Source organism: Nilaparvata lugens, chromosome 1, assembly GCF_014356525.2.
Source record: "Nilaparvata lugens isolate BPH chromosome 1, ASM1435652v1, whole genome shotgun sequence".
In the NCBI taxonomy this organism is placed as follows: domain Eukaryota; kingdom Metazoa; phylum Arthropoda; class Insecta; order Hemiptera; family Delphacidae; genus Nilaparvata; species Nilaparvata lugens.
In genome coordinates this window covers 8445008-8463568 of record NC_052504.1, presented here as the reverse complement: position 1 = coordinate 8463568, position 18561 = coordinate 8445008, and the positions used below count along the sequence as shown (strand labels likewise).

The 18561-nt window shown below is 34.8% G+C and overlaps 1 protein-coding gene across 7 annotated transcripts in view; it reads right to left on the bottom strand.

The window, feature by feature from the left end:
- LOC111060142 (slowpoke-binding protein) overlaps nucleotides 1-18561 on the bottom strand; it is a 65054-nt gene that overhangs the window by 29197 nt on the left and 17296 nt on the right. For 3 of the 7 annotated variants that reach the window (XR_005571457.1, XM_039429449.1, XM_039429462.1), the window contains exons 1-5: nucleotides 13601-15158; nucleotides 5465-5625; nucleotides 2418-2695; nucleotides 1146-1327; nucleotides 71-177 (exon numbers count right to left, since the gene is read on the bottom strand). Coding sequence is in view for 5 of the 7 variants with exons in the window: in XM_039429449.1 (XP_039285383.1) it covers nucleotides 71-177; nucleotides 1146-1327; nucleotides 2418-2695; nucleotides 5465-5625; nucleotides 13601-13917 (1045 nt within the window). In the remaining 2 variants the exon portion in view is untranslated. Of the gene's footprint in view, nucleotides 1-70; nucleotides 178-1145; nucleotides 1328-2417; nucleotides 2696-5464; nucleotides 5626-13600; nucleotides 15160-18561 lie in introns of those variants that run through there. The other 4 variants (XR_005571456.1, XM_039429454.1, XM_039429459.1 and 1 more) reach the window with 2 other exon arrangements.

Genomic DNA, 18561 nt, shown 5'->3' with positions numbered 1-18561 from the left:
AGCTATTACATATAAAATATAGAATTTGAAGTTCTAGCCAACAAAGTAGGCTTCATAAAAGACAACTTACCGAAGCATATAATATCTATTGCTGCAGGATCTGCTTTAGCTAGTGACCAAATAACTGGATGGATTCGAGAAGTAAAACCAAACAGTGTGTTCTCCAACCCACTCAATCTGAAAGTTATAGAATATTATAGCCTACATCTTTTCATTTTATAGTAACAGTAACTTTTGAAGAAAAATGAACGTTGTGAGTTTGATGTCATTAGCGTTAACAGTAGTTAGCCTGACAACATTTTTTGTGTTTAGTATCATGGCTTTGATCCATCTTTAGTAGAAATCAAAACTATGATACATGCGATAATTTTATCAAACTTACATTTTAACGTTCGTACAGAATTATGCGTCACGAATACATGCATTTCACTTCTCATCAGCAGATGCTATGCTTATTATATCTACATTTGTAAAGAAACAATGAGATATGGATATAATAAACATGGATAGCTTTAGCTGAGGGAAAGTGGAATGCGCGTGTTCGTGGTGCATAGGTCTGTACGCACCTCAATACTTAGAAATGTAGCGAGACCTTATAATTTCATTCATAGATATATTTGATGATTAATTTAAATGATGAAATTGAAAGATTCAATCACGTTTTATCTATGATGGTCATGAGAACCACCATTGAGAACCAGGATGTCACAGTGAGGTCCACGTTATAACGCTATCCTTGTCTATCATTCAACAAAGCGGATAGCGCTATCTCTTTCTCGCTTTGCTCTTTTGCCAGATCGTCTTTTAACAATGTGAAATTATAATAATTCACTAGCAAAATATTTCGTCTTAATTATGAAAATTCATTATGGAATGAATGATATCTTGCTCAATAAAATATAATTGATCATTTCAAACGAGAATGAACCGTTATACTGTATTACATCAATAAACCTGTATCAGCAACCGTCTATAATAGAAGGTATTGACGAAACAGAGGATCGGCAACGTTTTTCTCATATCTTCCTCCACTGCCATTATAACGTGTAGAGTAGGTACGTTAGAAGAAAAATTTGAACCTTTTTCACGACAGAAATGGCACACCCTGTTAGATGCTGATTCTATATGAAAATATGTTGCCAAACCTTGCTACTCCATTTTGAAGAATAACATTGCCAGAATGAAGATGCGTGCAAGACGGGAAGCCTCTCTCTTTCAGGAACAACAGGGCTTCTAGTATTTGCCTTCCCAGACGTTGAACTTGCGAAGTAGGAAGACCTTCAGTTCGTTGACTGTATTTTTCACACCAGTCATCTTGCCAAGAGCTCTGCGAAAAATCATAACTCGCATCATATATTTTTTAAGTAATCCTATTCATCAAAACATGGTTTATCATAATGGGTAAGACCTTTTGATGTATCCAGGCAGAGTGAATTTTAAAACTTGAAATAAATGAGAGAATTGACGAAATGATGTCATTCCAGGCCCAAAATCAACCCAATTTCATTTAATACTTGATCAAAATATCCGTGACGTCAAATTGAACGTAATTTCAATCTTTCTAGTCAAGCCCATAGGTCTGAATATATTAAAATTGACTATCATGCATCAACTTTGTTACTAAATTGAAGATTGACAACAATATTAATTCAAATTGATGGATTGAAGTTTCGCACATTTGGCAGTACCAGTATGGATAATTTGTCCAAGTCTTAACTCTTTTCATTCAGAGTAAAATCCAGGATCAAATCAAACTATCCATGGTCGCATTTATTATAGAACAATTTGGATTCAAACTGATAAAAAAAATTTGGTACAATTTAAAACCTCCAATAACTTATATTATAATGGATTTGTTCGGCATTGTGGAATCCGGAAGAAGTAGCTATGTGAGAAATTTTTTATTTTGATTTCTAAAATGGGTAAATTTTGATTCACAGTACCGTAACTCAAAACGATGAAGACGTTTAAAAATACCTTACGATTCGAATTGGAAAAAACAATAATTGGTGCAAAATCACTGTCGCCAAGAAGCATTACATACTATAGCAATGCTTTCCACTAAGGAATGCTTCAAATTTGATTGCGCGACTTTCGGATCACTCTGCATAATTATATTTCCACCATATTTTTCAGCAATTTTCAGGGATATTTCGTGTTTAATCTCTTGCAATTTCAAAGATTTTGGTAATTTCATTTTCGGTCTAAGAATTGTAGGTAGCCTACTCAAATTAAGTGATTAACATTACCCTTTTTAGGATTATTTCTAACAGGATTAATTTGGGGAAATCACCAGTTTTTGACTGAGCCTGCTGATGCTTTCTCTATCATACAATAATTTGTGTATCTCGCAATGAGAAATAATTGAATCAACTTGTAATTGTGTGACCTTCACTGACTGAACCACGCTGCGTTACCTGGTAGATGAGATCTTTCAAGCTGCCCTTGTTGTTGAAGGGCAGCACGAGGATGATGTAGGTGTCGCTGGAGGTGGTGCTGGCCTCCTGGAACTCGAGGTCGAGGATGGGATAGATGTAGGGGTGCTGCAGGGCGAGGAAGAGGTCGAGGATGGTGGTGCGCGTCTCGGCGTCGCACGCGATCGGGCAGTTGGAGCTACGCGGCACCAGCGTCAGTAGTCGCTCTGTCTTCACCGACACGTCTCGCACCACGAACCACTGTTTGTCCACGCGTGAGCCTGCACACCAAATAAATAGATAGATTTAGATAGATATGGATGATTACCTCTATTTCTAACACTTTAAAATATTACAAGTGTTGTGGTCAAAGTTCAGGAAATAAAGGACCCCTCTTTCACTTGACCCAATAAGAAGAATATAAAGAGGGCTTCCATCAGAAGTATACAGTGGGAGCGACCAACAACAGAAATAAGTAGTAAGCCTATATCTTCTGTTTGTAAGGCAAACGGCACTAACCAGACAAAAAATCACTCCAGTGTAAAATTAAAACAACCTCCGACTTGGAGGCACATAATGCACAGAAGAGAGATGGAGGGAGATAGAGAACCAGTTCAGTCGCTCAGAGTGATGGATACAGTCATAGAGACAAGCGCGGTTGACAAGTTTGCAAAACAGGCTCAGTCGATGCAGTGCTTTCAGAGAGGAAACTGGATATATGTATCAAGATGTGTTGAACACTCACTAACTTGAGAGCTCTGTCCGCTGTAGTACGGCAACATCGCTGCCGCTGAATCTACTTTTCGTTGAGATACGTTTCTTGAGTTAGCGCTAGTGAATCAAATGGGAAGTTATTGAGTTTTTCAGTTTGTGAACTCTCTTCATGGCATCAAGTTTCTGTTGCAGGCTTATACACAGTCAGCTCATCGTAGCACACCGTTTTTGTTGGTGAGAATGGGTTAGAAATCGATAAGTTAGTGAAAGTTTAAGTTGCGTTTACTCCAAAGTTATTAAGAAAATATTAATAACTTAATCCTTATAGATTCTATTAGATTGAACGGAACTTGACAAACACATATGTTCATCATGTGTATGATAAGTTATGTTCAATCTAATAGAATCTATAAATCATTTTGTTAATAACTTTGGTATAAACGTAGCTTTAAGTTTTTGATTTTTACTGGCGATTTTCTGATATTATTTCGAATTCTATAATGATTTTTGAAATACGTAAAGTGCATGATACTCTATCCACTGGAATTTCTGAAAGCAACATGAACTTCACAATCTGAAAACTAAGAATTCTGAAGTTGTCTACCCGGGCTAACTCTTGATCAACTTAGATCTTGATGAATTGAATATCACCTACTGATGAAAGTTCAACAATTATTGTTGACAGAGGTTTGGAAATTGGTTGAGTGTACTCGAGGTTGATAGATTAAGTGGGTGACATCCAATTCATTACGATCTCAGATTATCAAGAATCAGCTCAGGTAGGCAACTTCAGTAGGCTACGTTTACTTTCCAGTTTGTCAAGTTACCAAATAATTTCCAAACTTGGTCAACTTCAATTAGGCATTAAACTTCCATCAATTAAGTGAACAATAATTACTTGTATAACTCGGAGATTGATAATATTGTATTGTTTAGATACAATATTTAATAAATTTAAAGATACAATAGGATAGGAATATAGAATAATAAATACCAGATCTATTATCTGCGGCTCTACAGTCCTGGATGGACTTGGCCTCCTCAATATAATTCCTTCATTCATATCTCACTTATGTACTCTGCAGGATAATAGAAACAATAGTTTCGGTAATCTTTGGGAATTTGCACTAAACTTATTTACATCAATATATCTTACTAATACAGTCTGTTATGTCTGTATTCATACATACATATACTATTAACTAAGGAGTTTCATTGTGTGCGATTTATATTCTTTGATTTGCTGAAGAATGCTAATAGAAAGAATTATAATAGTTTTATATATTATGTACAAAACATGAAAAAATAGTCACAATAATCAACTTGAAAGAACTCGCTCTTCAATCAAAGACTCCAGTCTTTGTGGAGAGTATTCACTGTTAAATGTTTAAATGAATTTTATAAATTTGTATTATGTTTTCACTTTCCTTGCCCTATTACCATATGTAAGGGAAGTATTGCTTTCCGAAAAAAAATTAAGGTACCCCAATTTCTAAATTTCTATACGTTTCAAGGTCCCCTGAGTCCAAAAAAGTGGTTTTTGGGTATTGGTCTGTATGTGTGTGTGTATGAGTGTATGTGCGTCTGTGTACACGATATCTCATCTCCCAATTAACGGAATGACTTGAAATTTGGAACGTAAGGCCCTTACAATGTAAGGATCCGACACGAACAATTTCGATCAAATGCTATTCAAGATGGCGGCTAAAATGGCGAAAATATTGTCAAAAACAGGGGTTTTCGCGATTTTCTCGAAAACGGCTCCAACGATTTCGATTAAAGTTATACCTGTAATAGTCATTGATAAGCTCTATCAACTGCCACAAGTCCCATGTCTGTAAAAATTTCAGGAGCTCCGCCCCATCTATGCAAAGTTTGATTTTAGACACTCAATTATCAGGCTTCAGATACAATTTAAACAAAAACTTTTGAGTAGAAAAGATTCAGCATTTCAGTAACATTTTCACCTAAAATTGAAAATAAGCTCGAAATTCGAGAAAATGTGATTATCCAATTGCAAGCTGTTGGCAACTGTTGATTCTATTAAATGATTCACTATGAAGAGATAGCACACCTCGTGTGTCTTCAGCGTTATTCCCCTGTCACCAGCTGGCTCAAATCTTTGAATAGTAGACTTGAGATGCGCGGGAACACTAGCGTCAGGTGAACAATTTCCATAACGGCAAGGAAAGTGTGTGAGTGTGCCACACCAGATTTTTTTGTGAATAAGAAGCTATTTGATTTGATTTGATTAGATTACTAATACTGTTGACATTGATTCTACTGCAAATGTATGGACTATACATCCATTATGATAATCATGTTAAGATACTGACCGATATCATTGAGGTGGTGCAGGAGTGAGTAGCGCGGACAGCAACGCAGGTAATGCAAGCATGCTGACTGCGCCTGCGCTCTCGCCTTCCTCTCCAACTCAAGCCGCTCGTGAACACTGTTCTCTGCCTCCAGGGCGGTGTACTCGTATCTTCCCACATGCCTGCATATAAAACAATACTAAATTACCATAGTTCTCCAATAGTTTCATAGTAGCTTATTTCAGAAATCAAAACTCTAAGATCGAATACATTGACGAGAAAAAGTTTTATATTTAAATGTGGCACTTACTCTCCTTGCTCAAAGACTTTATCAACTTATAACTTTTATCAATGACTTTGTGGAGTGTGTAGTGGTCATGGACTTGTTCAAAGACCTTATCAACTGATTACTTCTATGAATGACTTTGTAGATTGTAGTGATTGTGAACTTCCTCAAAGACTTTATCAACTAATAACTTCTATCAATGACTTTGTGGAGTGTGTAGTGGTTGTAGACTTGTTCAAAGACTTCATCAATCAATAACTTCTATCAATGACTTTATTTTGGATTGGGTAGTATGTGGATGTGGTCTAATATATAGAGTGCTTGCGTAGCAACCTAGAGATCCCGGTTCCAAGCCCGCTCATTATCAAAAGTTTTTGACCAGGACTCTTTCGTGTTAACGGATGGGCACGTTAAACTGTAAGTCCCAGCTGAAATGTGACAGTTGTAAGGCCCTTTAGCGGTTCAAATCATTCAAATGATTCAGGTGCAGTGGGACCTTCCCGCAATGGACTCTCCACTAACAAGAGCTACACGAATTAACTCACTTTAATTACTTTTTCACTAGTCGTCTCTAACCTCCACGATTTACAGGATAATATCATCAATTGATTAAATAGTTCATTTCATTCTATACGATATAACAGTTACTTTTGCTTGTCTTGCAGACAACAGTGCAGTGGGCAATATCATTGTTAGTCAGTAATCCAAACTGAGCTTCTATTCCACAATTATTGAGAGTAGGTTTTGAACTACTCAACTGTATCTGAGGATTTATCAAATATATCAAATTTGAAATATATCATGAATCATATCAAATATATGTGGTTTTCCATTGAGCGTTCCCTACCTTTGGAATTAGATAAAACAACTGTGAGTAAGTCTGTGAGATATTGATGAGATCTAATTTTTGTTTGAAAGGTTTATCAATGCCATTATGGCGGGGATCCGAGAAGACTGTGAAGTTGACTGTTTGGGCATTCGCATTGATGATCCACGGCTTATCGGCATGGACCTGTCATTCAGCTTAATATTCCTCCAAGAGAACGTTTAGCGGAGTCAAATCACACCATCTTTATGGCCAATTGATATCGCGCGCCTCATCTTAAAATAACCATGTATGGGAATCGCACATTCATAGTTTCAATTTAATGTTCTGTGCGCTGTCTGTCACATTGAACCGTCTTGCTAAAATTGCATGTCGTCCACATCCATATATTCCAGTTTAGGCCACAGGAATTATTAGTAGTTGAAATCAGAGAGGTGCTAATTCTCCTATTACATTCTCAATATCCTTGGTAGACCTTGCGAGTAATAATTATTGTCGTTTATGGGTGCTGTTCGAACATTTACCGAATCAGGTTTTCAAATTTGTTCACCACATTGCGATTAGTCTTCTCGGTAGGATGATTATTGAGAACGTAAAGTGGGTGAAGTTCTTGCATTCTACTTGCAAGCTACTTGTATGGAAAAACTATTTTTTTGATAAAATAATTTAATCATTACGTACTTGTTATTCCTATGCTATAACTTTTCATAATAATTTTGAAAGACATACTGAATAGGTAAGAACCAATTTGACACGTTTAGCTTCAACTACACGGTCGCAATCAATCGTCAAATATAGGAAACTCTTCATAAAAACACTATACTAGATACTTGTTCAGCTCAGAACAAACTCACAAACTCTGGATAGGCTTACTGTAACCAAAGTAAGCTGAAGCGCTACAGATACATTCGTGTACCACAACAATGGACAGCCTTAAACGAATTAAAATAGAAATGTGACATCTTAGTTCACTATTGTTACTGGTAAAGCACAAGTACTTGAAAGGTTTCATTCCAACTGTGGAACATCAATATTGATCATAAAATATTCTGTTATTCTGATGCTTTAAATCATCATTCTCCTCCCTCACGGGTCATCATTTAATAATATTGTCGAATATTGTGATACGTTTATTAGTAGATTTATTTGATTGACTATTGTGAGGTCCACGTTATAATGGCAGTGTTTGATTAGCAATGGTATTGCTATCCCTGTTTATCATTCAACAAAGCGGATAGCGCTATCTTTTTCTCGCTTTGTTCTGTTGCTATATCGTCTATTAACAATGTAGAATTAATAACTAATTAACGAAATATCTCATCTTAATTATGAAACCATTGAAAATTATAATTACAACAAAACAATTGAACATCAGATGTTATACTTGAATAATTTGAATCACAGCTATAGAATATAAAAGGCTTTGAGAAAAGAGAATCGTCAACTTTGTGTCCGTTTGTCCTATTGTTTCCACTGACTTTATAGCGTGAATCTCATTTTTAGGCTACCTATATAGAAAAGTCTAAAAAGATAATCATTAATAAAGAACAGAATTAGAAAAGCTAGGCATCATGATTTGTCATGGTCGAGGTTTAGCGAGGACTCTCGCGTGAGTAATGTAACTGGTAAAACAACCTCAAAACCTCTGGTAAATTTTAAATATCCAGATTCTAACAGTTTATTATACTGAAGAAATTATCAGCTTGCTCAGAATCATAAGAATTGATATTTCTAACGATTCTTATTTCTTCCGCATCACGCATTATGGTACCTAAGCCTTTTCCACATCATAATCTATCCTTATTGTTTCCTTGAATTTTTGTCCTTAATAATCATGGTTCAAACCGAGACATCTCCACCCGGAGACGGGACCATCAATAGAACATTTGTAATTAAGCAGGGGTAACCAAACCCCTGACCATCTGTAATCATGCAGGGGTGACCAAACTCACCCCCCCCCCCAATCGATCAAGCCCATTGACAAATCTCCTTTTTAGCACCAGCCCCTTCCTCATAGAAGGCACAAATTTGTCTGAGTCACAGAATCTAGAGTGAAATAATGACTTGGTGATATATTATGCGTTTGAGAATAAGTCACTCTTGCAAAAATAGTTCGAGACAGTCGTTACACGGCGTACCTTTTTTGGGACACACAGAACCGTCTTCCCTCTGCCGCCCTCTCCCGTGTAGGATTCACCCCTGAATTCTATAAAAAGTTTTTGATCGGACGACTATAGCAGGAATGATCATGTTTCACAACCATAATGAATTCAATACTATATTTCAATAATAAAATACTATATTATATGTGGATAGGTATTTTTCTAAATCTACATGAATCTAATTATATATGAGAAAAATTATATGGTTTTGTTCTTATATAAAGCCTATATATACAGCATAATATGCAGGTAGATTACACTTAGAGTGAGAGCGAACAGTAGGCCTAACTACCGGTAAGCTTATACATTGTTCAGATATCACATTATAATATTATTTTATTCATTGTTCCATTCCATATGAAATAATAGTGGATCTGCAATATTAATTACCTCCATTTTCAGCTAAAAGCTAGTAGGACATTAGAAGAATAGTCCTAATAATTAAACGTTCAAGTGGTGTAGAATTCTAATTGCCAGGACGCAAACGAAGTTGTAAATAATAGAGAATGTAGCTCGTTTTGGCTTTCGGGTGGCAAAGGGGAAGGGCAAATCGATACTCGTATATCTATCTCAATTTTATTTTATAACTATATACAAGCAGTAGCTTTTTCGCCAGCTCGTAAACGTGTATGCTGGTGGTCTTTACCTCAAATTTTACAAGCCATTAGCCTAATGGAGGAGTTCTATACAGCAATTCTTTCATAAACACGAAATTTCATCTTCCGAATTGATACTATTCCAGATTGTTCGGTAATGTTTATTCCACTGTCATGTTTATCGCGACTGTATCGTAACCAAGTTATTCAAAATCTCTCACAATGATTTGAAACTATTTTTCATCTAATATCTCTCACAAAGATTTAAAAAATTATAAAATCTCTCACAAAGATTTGAAACTATTTTCATCTGATATGATTTGATTCCTATAGAGGTTATGACTGTTGAGATTGGATCACTATAAACTATTAAATTTTAGTTGAGTTTTATCATGCTGAACTCCATTTTGCTCCTTGCATATGTGTTATGTGTGTCAAATAAATTTTAATTCAAATTTGATAATTGAAATAAAAGTATTGAAGGTTTATTCAGTAAATTAGCTCTGATAATTTTACGAAATTAGTGAGATAGTCGCGTCTCAATGGAGATCCACTAATTTAGTTACCCTAAATTCACGCTATGAAATAATATATTTTAGAATTTCTCTTTTTTTTTGGCTAGTGGAACACTCAATCAAGTGAGCCATCACAATACTCACAGACTAATAAGTCAATATTCATAGCAAGTAGCAACAGCCATTTTTCACTCTTAAACTCAAATGATTTTGTGAAACTTGAAAAAATAAATAAATCTGTTATTTATACTAGAGAAAAATCGGGAAAAATGGTCTACTCATTTCCTCAGAATGCCATCCAATAAAGGCTCCCAATATTAGCATAGGAGTACAAACCCGAAGGAAAGCGAGGCATATGAAGACCAAGAAAGAAATGGATGCCGGTACAGGCCATAGAGCCTACAAAAACCTACAAGTTTATATTAGTACTACTCTTATAATTATTTTTCTTAAATTATTTATCTTATAATTATTATTCTCGCTCTCTAGCCCCTCTATTTAAGGCTAAGATTAATTATACAGTGCATTACTTTTTTATAATTGCATTTATGTGGCGAAATAGATCGAGCCATCCTTGTGCCTCAACCCTCAAATAAACCCTAACATCCAGAGTTCTTTTGGAAATTTACCTTCTCTACACCAGGAATTTCCCTACCACTAATACAGTGCGACAGTTTTTATCCTAACAGTTCCGATTTCTACAAAACTTCGCTTCCTCGACGCAGAAAAGAAAAGAATCTCTGACACCAATTTTATATTTCTGATCTCTTCATTCCAAGATATTCAAATTTACGAGAAAATCAAATTTCTGTGAAGTGGTTTATTTCCTTATATCATGTTTTTTAATACTTATCTATTAATCATTCTCGATATCTCATATAATGATAATTAAATTACTGTTTTTCGCTTTATTAGCAGAAGACAGGTTTTGCCGATTTTTGATTTTTTTGAGAATTTTCCTACGGGAAATTTTGAGGATAATTTTCCGTTCTTTCAATAACAAGTAGTGTTCACTTGGGAAGAATGATTTTAGTTTTTTAGGTCTACTTACAATAATTTTCTTGAGGCTAAGACTTGGTTAATCATTTTCACGGATCAATTTGCCAACTAATAATAGTTTATAGCAATCTATTACTGTACAAAATCTCTGATACCGATCTCTATCTCAAATTCCTGATCATAAAACCAGTGGCAATATGTTGAGTAATGTAATTTATTTCCCACATTATTAGGTAAACTCAAGTTCCCTCAAGTAATTTTACAATATTGTGAATGTAGAACTTTCTAGCAATCGAATCGCGTCTTCACGCGCCAGGACAAAGTTTTTGTTGATCTCATTCCCTACTAGTCCAGAGAGCAACATTGGATTGGAAAAAGAGATATATCTAGCTGAGAATGAAGGAATGGAGCCATCAACATGTTTCTAGTGGACTTGAACTGAGTGGATTTGTTGCTAAGATGATCCTCAAGGCCTGAGAAAGGTCTTGAAAGGTCGGAGAAATCGATTTTCTTGTGGAAAAGTCTGTGTCTGATGGCAACGAATGTCATTAGGACTCAGTATATTGAGTGCGCTACTTTTTCTACACGCTAACAAACGATAGCTTTCCCCATCCTGTATGTTTCCATTGCGAAAGACAAAGCAACAGAACGCTATATTAATGCGAACTTTTCCAGTTGACCCAACTTGTTATCCTCATAAATTAACATAATGAACATTATCCTTCTTGGATATTTAAGGTTTTGAATAAAGGTTCACTACATGTTTCCTAACATTTATTCAGCAAAAACGTCAAAATAGAATCATTAATTTTATGTTTTGAATGCCTCCAAGCTTACTTGAGTTATCTCTTCATATTTTATGATTCATTTCTTTCATTTTCCCAATGTTCAACCATAGAGAAATGATAGCATAAGAAGATATCCCATGGTAGAGTACTTTTATGTTCCAAATTTCCCTGTTAACTCAAGCCGATAGTGCTAGTAGTGATTTTGACGCTGGTATTCTCTCATACTGTGTACGAGTAATCGGCTTGAGTTAACAAAAAATCCGATTGAAATTTGAAACATAAACGACCTATACCATGAGATATCTTTTCAATCTATCTTTTCTCTATTGATCAACTCATAAGATTCAAATAAGTTATCATCAAGGTAAGAGCATTTTCACTGCCAGTAATCAGTTATACGGTATAGATTATTCATTTAGTAGCCTATCAAATACTAATATATGATATGTTAGTCATAAATACAATTATTACTAGTATATAAAGAGTACCTATATAGTTACTGAGGTCCTGTAACTACTTTGACCTTTACTTTTCAAATTACTTTTCAGTTGCTCTTAACGTTTATGGAGAATAAAGATAGACATTGATAACACCCCTATTCTGATTAGTGTTGTATTGAGTCACGAAACCGAGGATTTTATGAGTCACGTGAAGTAGAAATGTCCAACCTTCTCCTTTTTAAAAGAAAAGTGGAAATTATTGACTACAGCTTGACCCATATACACGTTTTTTCAGGTTCACGTGGATCTGATAAGGGTCTACAACTCACTGTCGCCATTGAAAGTGCAGTAATAAATTGATTATGATATGTTTGTAAATGAAGATTCAATTCATGATTCAGATTTATCTTCCCAATTATTCCTTGTTATCTATTCATAATTCTCTTGATATTTTTTCCTAACCTACTCTCGTTTTATTTGTATTGTTTTTATTCTTGTAATATTAGTCTTAATATCAGTCTTAATATTAGTCTTAATATCTTTTTATTCTTAGTATCAGTGAAGAACGAAAAATATTAAGCGTATTTTAAACATTACTGACATTTTTATTGGGAGCTCCCCTTCCCCCCGCCAAAAGATTTTCAATTCCACTCCCATCCATCACTGTTCTCTGTGAACTAAGACGACCAAAACTTTCCTTCCAATAAAATTTACAATTTAAACAGAGAAAATATCGTGGAATTTCTCCCGTTAGAGGAAATGAACATTTTCACCTTACTCTTAAAGGTAGAAGACGAGATAAAAAAGAGAGGTATTATTTTATGTAGAACCATTAATTACATGAATAGAAAATACATCTTATCAATGATTCATCTGAGCAAGGACCTAACTGAGTGAGTTGATAAAGCCCACTGCACACGCTTACCATATTATCAACAAATTTCCACCGATTATTTTGAATTGAAGCACAGAAAATCATGAGGGATTTTTTAATTTCCTGTAATTGCACATTGAAGTGAGGTCTTTCAAGCTGAATTTCCTTATACCAGTATCAGTTTCCGCGTTGTTTTAGTGTAAATATTCTTCCCTTGAGCTCTACTGGAAGTATTATATACTCGATCAGCCGAGTTGAGAGGGAACGTTCCAATTCTGCATCAAATCAAATCAAAATCAAATTCTTTATTTGCCATAATACAATACAATTTTTCAAAACAAAAACACCATTAAAAACTTGATTTGAGCATAAATATTTGTTTTGAAAAAAATGTATTATTGCAAATAAAGAATTTGATTTGAATATTTTCACTGTACTGGATATGGACACTGATACTACATAATTCATACTGACATGTGAGAATCCGCCTCCATCTCATTTTACCGATATCTTCCCAATTAAAGCACAGAAAATCAAAAAGGATCCTTTAAAATTTGTGTGATAGAAGCGAGGCAATTCATATTTTCGAGGCCATATCTTTTCAATTAAATAACTGAAAATCTAGTAGGATTCCTCTAAACGTTCTGTGATTGCAACGTCGTTTATCTCACCTGTTGGGCGACTGCTGGTCGTTTCCTACCGAGGAGATGGTAACGCAGGAGAATAGGCGATTGAGCAGCGGCTTGGAGTCGTCTTCAGGCTGCGACTCAGTGCTGGCGGAGCGCTGCAGCGACTGACGCGCGACTGCCAACGCGCGCGGATTCAGTTCGAGGGCGGAGTGCGCGCGACGCGCGGCCGGCGGACGGGCTCGCCGCCTCCGGGGGCGGTGCTCGCTCGCCGGGCTTTGGGCGAAACGGTCGTGGCCCGTGTGATGCTCGGAGGCAGCCGCACCTTGTTGGCGCGACATTGTCTTATAGAGGTTCAACATGTTGCAACGCGGTTGCTCACTCCATCAACATTACGATTTAACTCTCAATCTACTGTCGTTTTAAATAATCCGACGTTCAAAGTATTCAATCGTTTGAAATAATCTGTAGTTTAAAGTAATCCGTCGTTTTTAATAATGTGTCGTTGAAAGGAATCCGTCGTTTAAATGAATCTGTCGTTTGAAGTGATCTTTCGTTTAAAGTGATGTTTCGTTTCTGTAACCTGTCGTTAACGTAATCTGTCGTTTGATATGATCTCTTGTAGAAAGTTATGTTTCGTTTCTGTAACCTGTAGTTAAACGTAATCTGTCGTTTAAATCAACCTATCGTTTCAAGTAGCCTAATATGTTGCTGCTGACGTTTTAAAATAACTATTAGGTTAGATTATAATATAGATTCCAGTCCAAATTGAGTCGGTGAGCACAAATAAATTCGCGAGGCATCTACTCGTACAGGCACAACATTGAGACACTGCACTTAAAGTTCAACACATTGTATCAATTTATTGTTCACCGCTGGTTAAGTCCATTTTGTTCTGATTGTGTTTGCGAGCTTAAATAGATTCTCTATTTGTAAAGATACAATATTGGAGCCCTGCACCTACAGTTCATTCCAATTTTTCAATATTCAATGCAAGTTGAATAAGTGATAGAAAGTCCACTTCACTTCTATGTTGATGCACACTTTATAGCACAAAAATAAATTTTATAACATATTTTTAATAGTTCACTATCAGTAGTTATCACAAAATAGACTAACATACTAATTTTTATTTGGACAATTTGAAACTAATTTGGGAAATTGGAGAAGTTTTAGGCAATAGCCTGTTTTTTTCCTTTGTATTGTTTGTGCTGACCTAATAAATAATTAAATAAATAATGTATGTTTGAACTTTATGTTAATGAATTTTGCATACAATACCGATGGATTTGGATTTGGATATTACGGGAGAGATACCATATTATCTGATACCATAAGGGTTTTCAACGTTTTCCATTATAGAAAAAAAAACAGAAAATTTAGGAATACGATGCTCGATTATCCAACACAGAAATATTCCTGTGGTCTTGATAAACAAAACTTATTTTGATAAGCACTGTAACTGATGTTATCGGAAAGATTTTCCCAGCACTAATTCATAATACTTTTTTAACGAGAGGATTTGTGAAGTTGAAAGCTCCGTTCACTTTTTGTCACTAGAGAAAGTTTTTATGGACAATACAGCTCACTGACTGCCCGCTTACTAACCCTTTACCTTAGTAGAACAAACGGAAACAGCCGCTGATACGCGATTTCCCACCCCTACCTTCTGAGATAAGCTATTTTAGTAACTGTTACTTAGTAGTATCAGTTACAAACATTTACATAACACCTGTTACTTTTAAAACAGTGCCACACTTGCCCTACATTACAGTATAATGTCCCTCATATATATTTTTTTTAATTTGATTGATTAATTTTTAAAGGTGTGTGTTGTAGATTTTTTGGGTGATCTTGAACACACTTATGAGATTTTGGATTTTAATATTCTTCCTACGAGAGTTTTTCAAAAACCTGTATTTCAACTTATCATGAAGTGAGAATTGGAGAAACTTGGCTACTGATGGCTATTAAGCTTTGGTTCTCAACCCATAATCCTATTATATTAAGCGAGCAATTTCTGTATATTTATATCTGGTTATTTATGTTGAACGTATCTCGAAAACGGCTCTAACGATTTTCACGAAATTTGGAACATAGCAGGTTTATGATATAGAAATTCGATTGCACTAGGTCTCATTCTTGGGAAAACTCGCTGAACGACATTAAAAGGATAATTCATAACAGCTGAGACTTTCGTCGTCTGTGGATAGTAAAAAGTGAGCAAGTGATTTTGTGGAAAATCAAAATATTGCATCCCCGAAATTCATACGCTGACGTATAGCCAGCTGTAAAATATGAACACGATCATTTTAGAGATTGTGTTCTGTTCATCAATAAATAAAAATAACAAGCGAAGCTCGGTGCCCCCATATTGAAATAATTATATGCGGTCATGTATGAGAGATCTATTTCAAAATGTATGTCATCTCAATGATATAATTTTCAAACTGAGTGTTGAAATGACTTGGAGGCTGATCCACATGTAACTCATGTATATTGATTAATTGGTTTGGTTGTATATGTTTAAAGTTCATACTTTCTACAGAGAGTAAAGATGAATGAATTGGTAGAATGAGATGTATAAAAACCCCGAAAACTTTACATAGTTGTAGGATTATTCTTCAGAGTTATTTAATCACAGGGATCGATGACCTATTTCCCCCTTCCAAACATGGAGATTTGTGGACGAAGCAAGCAGAGCTTAGCTGCCACTCCACCACCCTTTCAATAATTATATTAGCACGACACCAACAGAAACTGTTATTTTGTCCTTATTTTAGCAGGGATTATATTGCAACTGCCGCGTATGTGGGAGTTATTGATTTATCAACAGTAGAAACATGGTTCCTCTACATGTTTCAAACCAAGTTCTTCAAAACATTATTCCAATGGGATCGCCATCAAAAGGTGATGTTAGCGGAAATCAGTCATAGTAATTGAATCGGTCCGAAGAGAAAGGGAACATGTCAAAAATCAGAATTTCTCAGGGGAGAGAAAAAACTGAATACAAAGCAAAATAAAAAATACAAAATACGAGAAAACTGAAAGTATTGATAATTTCAAGATTGTTTTTTGTTCGAGACAAGAATTTTGATCCAGTATAAGCACTTACATAAGATTCACCCCTTAAAATTGAGTTTTTTGTTAACTTGCTATTACACATTATGATATTATAAATTATCACTCTTCAACTTTTACAGTCAATAAACAGCTCAACCGGAAGCAATCTAACCTCAAAGCAACGCGTGAATCAAAGGTAACCTAACAAAAGCATAAAAATCACAACTGACAAACAGCTAATTTTCGAATGGCGTTGAAAGGGAACATGATTGTGTGTCATGACTAGTTCCCTTTCACTCCAGTACAGCAAAAATACGATATCTGTTTCTCGTATAAAGAGTATACTGACATGTTCCCTTTCAACTCCAATCGATGTATCCCACAGTAAACAACTCATTTCAACCATAAAAAAATGAAAAATTTTGACATGTTCCCTTTCTCCTCAGGCCGATTCAATTGAACTGATTGGAATATATTTGAAACAACGGCGAAGGACTTATTGTTGACAATATAAATAGACTAGTCTTTTTTCTTTAGAACTACTTTTGAATATAAATATGAATAAAAATCTGAGTACCTATTTTAGAAGTATTTAGTCACGACATGACTGTTTCGGCTATATAATGTCTTCAAAGAAATTGACTAGTGTTGTTCTGGGGGTCTGATAACAGAGTAAAGATTGGGCCTACTACGCGTAGTATTGCTCCTAACTAATCCACTATTATCTTGATGAGAAATTTGAAAACAATTTCAGGGCTCTTCTACTCTCGATTGTGTTTTATCAATTTCACGTATCCAAACAATAAATTGGCAGATATTAGTCTAATTAAACTATCTACTAAACTTTGTTGATTGGAAATCGTGATTGTTGGGAATCATTTGGAATCAAGACAATTGGGTTTTTCGCATATGAAGTTATAAAAAAATATTTATGATTCTGAACTAGCTTGATCTGCAATCTTGCCTATTCTATGTTATAAACTTCAAATACCCTGTTATATTTGTTTCATATAAAGTTATAAGAAAATAAATATTCATGATTCTGAACTAGCTTGATCTGCAATCTTGCCTATTCTATGTTATAAACTTCAAATACCCTGTTATATTTGTTTCATATAAAGTTATAAGGTTTATATAAAGTTTCATATAAGTTATATATATTTTCTTATATAAAGTTATAAGAAAATAAATATTTATGATTCTGATCTAGCTTGATCTGCAATCTTGCCTATTCTATGTTATAAACTTCAAATACCCTGTTATATTTGTTTCATATAAAGTTATAAGAAAATAAATATTTATGATTCTGAACTAGCTTGATCTGCAATCTTGCCTATTCCATATTATAAACTTCAAATACCCTGTTATATTTGTTTCATATAAAGTTATAAGAAAAGAAATATTTATGATTCTGAACTAGCTTGATCTGCAATCTTGCCTATTCCATATTATAAACTTCAAATACCCTGTTATATTTGTTTCATATAAAGTTATAAGAAAAGGGATATTTATGATTCTGAACTAGCTTCATTTGCAATTTTGCCTATTCCATATTATAAACTTCAAATACCGTATTATATTGGTTTCATAAAAAGTTATAAGAAAAGAGATATTTATGATTCTGAACTAGCTTGATTTGCAATTTTGCCTATTCCATGTTATGAACTTCAAATACCGTATTATATTTGTTTCAAACTTTGTTGATTGAAAATCGTGATTGTTGAGAATCATTTGGAATCAAGACAATCAGGTTTTTCGCAAATAAAGTTATAAGGAAAGGAATATTTATGATCCTTCTTGAGGCCCTTATCGGCCGCATCAAAGACGTTTTGTTGAAAATTCGCATACGTGTTCAACTTAATGCTATTCTCACTATATATTTTTTTCAAAATCTGATCAAATTCAGAAAAGTCTGTTGGAGTAAACACAATATTGAAAGGATC